The sequence below is a fragment of the Aegilops tauschii genome, chromosome 1, assembly GCF_002575655.3.
Source record: "Aegilops tauschii subsp. strangulata cultivar AL8/78 chromosome 1, Aet v6.0, whole genome shotgun sequence".
NCBI lineage: Eukaryota > Viridiplantae > Streptophyta > Magnoliopsida > Poales > Poaceae > Aegilops > Aegilops tauschii.
In genome coordinates, this window is record NC_053035.3 from 206,537,349 (window position 1) to 206,541,516 (window position 4,168).

A 4,168-nucleotide genomic window follows, 5' to 3' on the forward strand; every position below is an offset into this window, starting at 1 on the left:
TACATGGCAACCGCCCTATTCGTGATTGTAAGCAGATGGCAACTCTTTTTTACCCCGAATATGTTATTGTTGACACGTCTGTTTTTGTAGCGCTACATGGCAGCTGTCTAGTGTTAGTAGGTGCCAACTCCTAAAGATACCACCGTAGTCCACATGCCCGTCTCCTCTCCCACACACCAAAAGCTATCAGTTGTCATGTGTTTTTTGTAGGATACATGGCAGCTGCCCTAGTGTGCTTGTAAGCAGATGGCAAGTCTCTTTTACCCCGGACATGTTTTTTACCATGTTTTGTAGTGCTACATGGCAACTGTCCAGTGTTAGTGGTGGCAACTCCTAAAGTTTTCAAATCATGTCAACTGTAGTAGACCAGACCATACATGGCAACAGCTGCAGTTGCCCAAAAATGGCATCCGACACTTGACCTGAGATGGCAACTGCAGTTGAGCAACCATGGCAACTGTAGTTGTCCGACATGGCAACTGTAGTTCAGCGACATGGCAACTGCAGTTCAGCAACATGGCAACTGGAGTTACACGTACATGGAAGAGGGTCCGGACCATAGCAATCGCGGCGGGACGCGTGGTTACTGCCACGCGGGGCGTGTGGCTCGCAGGCGGGGAGGGGCGACGGCCGAGACGGGTCGTGCGGGCCGCGTGGTCGCTCGCCCGGACGTGCTCATGCGGACGATCGCGCCGCACACCGAACGTGCGGGTTGTGGCGGGGTGCGCCCGGACGTGCCCGTGCGAGCGGGTCTGTGTCGATGCCATACGAAGCATGCAGCAGATACCCCTAGATACCAACATGTGGCAGTTATCGACGTCAAAAAAAATCCGACAAAGACATCAACTCGAGTGCGACCGCGTCCCCCATTAAAAAACTGGAGTGAACTGCACTCACACGGTCAGTACCTCTCTCGTCAGCTCAGCTCGTCCTGTCCCCTGTCGGCGCCCCAGCCAGATCCCTCCCCCTCGCCGTCGCTTCCCTATCCGCGCCCCCGTCTCCCAGATCCGCACGAATGCTGGGGCGAGGGGTGGGGATGTCGGCGCCGCAGTGGCGCGGGGGCGCACTCGACCTGCGCGCCGCGCTGCGGTCGGGCGGCAACCTCCTATTCGGGCTCTTCGTGGCCGCCGTCCTCGCGTTCACGCTCCTCGCCGCCGTCCACAGCCCCGACGACCCGCTCCTGCACCCATCCTCCCACCAGCTCACCGCGTTCCTCACCTCCGCCACCTCCAACTCCACCTTCCTCGCCGACGACTCCGTGCTCCGTACCGGGGAGGACTTCGCCACCGGCTCCAACTCCTCCGAGGACGCCCACGCCACTGTCGGACCCAAGTTCATCGAGCTCTCCGATGTTGGATCCGAGAAAACGGAGGTCGAGACGGAGCAGTCCGTCACCGTCGACACCGACACCGACTCCAACTCGGCCGCCCAGGAGGACAAGCCGATCGTGGAGGCTGTTTCCTGCGACACGGAGGCGCCGGTGGACTGCACGGGGGATAGGGAGCTCTTCAACCTGCTCATGCGTACGTCAATCGAGAGGTTCCCCGACCTCCACTTCTATCGCTTCGGCCGCCCCGTCGTCGTGCCGGAGAGCCCCATGGCGTGCGACCTCGCCTGGCGCTTCCGCCCAGCCGAAGACGCCAGAGGACGCACCACCTACTACAAGGACTACCGCCGGTTCACGCTCACCCGCGATGTCAACACATGCTCCCTCGTGGTGGAAAGCGTCGGCGAGTACCACTCCGGCACCGGCGCCAAGCGCAGTGGGCGACGCAAGGGCAAGAAGGGCAAGAAGGGAAAGCGTGAGGCACCGGTGACCACAGACTTCGTGCCAGCCAAGACCCAGATGAGGATCGACGAGAATGGTGCTAATGCAGACACCACGACTGCTGCAGATCAGGTGTTTGTTGTTGGCGATGCCGTCAATGACAGCATGCCAGTGGTCGCTTCCGAGTCCGATTTCAGCCGCGGAAGGTACCTCATCTACATGGGCGGTGGTGAGAGGTGCAAGAGCATGAACCACTACATTTGGGGCTTCTTGTGTGCGCTAGGTGAGGCGCAGTTCTTGAACCGGACACTTGTTATGGACTTCAACGTCTGCCTCAATTCCCGGTATACTGCCAGTGGCAAGGATGAAGAAAAGGATTTCAGGCTCTACTTTGATTTTGAGCACCTGAAGGAATCTGCATCTGTGATCGATCAGAGTCAGTTCTGGACAGACTGGGGGAAGTGGCACAAGAAGGATCGACTGAAGAACCACTACACTGAAGACATCAAGGTGACCCCCATGAAACTTCGTGACGTCAAGGACACGCTGATCATGAGGAAGTTTGGGCATGTTGAGCCGGATAACTACTGGTCACGTGTGTGCGAGGGTGAGACGGAGGCCATGATCAAACGGCCATGGCATTTCTTGTGGAAGTCGCGCCGCTTGATGGAGATTGTGTCTGCCATTGCCTCTCGAATGAGTTGGGATTTCGACTCGATGCACGTCGTGAGAGGAGAGAAAGCCCAGAACACACAGCTGTGGCCAAACCTTGATGCAGATACCTCGCCAGAAAATCTCCTTACGACACTCAATGATAAGGTTGGTGCTGGACGGTATTTGTACATTGCTACCGACGAGTCTGATAAATCGTTCTTCGACCCACTGAAGGACAAGTACAAGACGCGCTTCCTGGATGATTTCAAGGATCTCTGGGATGAAAATAGTGAATGGTATGCTGAAACAAAGGAGCTCAACAATGGCAATCCGGTGGAGTTCGATGGTTACATGAGGGTTGCAGTCGACACTGAGGTGTTCCTCAGGGGGAAGAGGAAGTTGGAGACATTCAATGACTTAACACGCGACTGCAAGGATGGTGTCAATACATGCGCAGCCGCCTCCTGAATACCTGATTGAGTAAGGTGGGATGAGTCTCAGTTATTATTCTTGATAGAGTATTTTTGAACTCACATGTATTGCCTGCTGTCTTTTAAGCGCCTGCCGCATTGTTGTAAGCTAGCTTGTTCGTAGCAGTGTTTTGTTGTAACACTATTGTTCGCATTTGTGCGCCCAGATTACACTAGTTTATCGATTTCAGCCACGGGGAACTTTAGTTTGCTTATGTTACATTGTTGCATTTTGGTTATGTTACTTGTTGCATCGTATCTCTGTTGTAACTCAGAAATTCGCTGTCTTCTACTGTTCCATGCCTGTAACCTGAGAAAGTCACGGCCTTATATTTCTTTTCTTACACTGAGATTTGGTTCAGTTTAAGAGTATGGAAGAGCGCTGAATATTACTACTGCCAGTAACTGAAATGAATACCGGTCAGTGCACACATTGCTTTCCTCTTAGGGGAAGGCGTTTATCAGAGTAGATACCTTTGTTGCGTGTGCAGTGATTCTGATAGGCTGATGACGCAGATAGTTGTGATGTGCCAAATCAAAAAGCACTTCGTCTACGCTTGACGTAGGATTTGCGGAAATTAGAACAAAGATATCATCATTCTTGCGGCAAAATTGACAAATTTGACCTATGGATGAAATCAAATCATAGAATGAACTGCCCGTGAAACTATTTCACGCGGCTGACCTTTTTGTGTGACGCTCGACACGAAGACGCCACACTACATTGTGCAACGCCTCACAGATAGGCGCTACACGCCTAGCCAGCGTCGTACCCATGTGATCCGAAAATTACTAAGTCAGTGTGCAACGCGTGAGAGCTAGGCACCATATTATACAGTGTAGCGTCTAGCTTCTAGGCGTTGCACTAGTGGTTGCTTCATTTTGTAGTGCAACCACTAGTGCAGCGCCTGAGAGCTAGGCGCCGCACTATACAGTGCAGCGCCTAGCTCTTAGGCTCTGCACAATGACTTAGCAATTTTTAGGCACTCTGGGGTGCAACGCTGGCCAGGCGTGTAGCGCCTATCTGTGAGGCGTTGCACAGTGTAGTGTGGTGCCTTCGTGTCAGGCGTCGCACAAAAAGGTCAGCCGCGTGAAATAGTTTCACGAACAGTTCATTCTGTGATTTGATTTCGTTCACATGTTAAATTTGTCAAATTTGCCCATTCTTGCCATGGAACCTGCAGCGCGTGTTGAACTTGGCAACCGAAGCTGGTGTCCTTTCGCGTTTGCTGGGACGACGTCCCGTTCTGAGAAGCTTGTTTTACGATGACTGTGT

At 53.4% G+C, this 4,168-nt stretch overlaps 1 protein-coding gene across 1 annotated transcript; it reads left to right on the top strand.

Moving 5' to 3' along the window:
- Nucleotides 1-872: 872 nt before the first annotated feature.
- On the top strand, nt 873-3,150 carry LOC109736999 (uncharacterized). Its single transcript, XM_020296231.4, has one exon. It carries the CDS (start codon nt 1,016-1,018, stop codon nt 2,888-2,890), a length of 1,875 nt encoding a protein of 624 aa, XP_020151820.1. The 5' UTR covers nt 873-1,015; the 3' UTR covers nt 2,891-3,150.
- The last annotated feature ends 1,018 nt before the right edge of the window (nt 3,151-4,168 follow it).

Excerpts from the sequence above, each read along its gene's own strand:
- LOC109736999 (XM_020296231.4), top strand. The coding sequence starts at position 1,016 with ATGCTGGGGCGAGGGGTGGGGATGTCGGCGCCGCAGTGGCGCGGGGGC.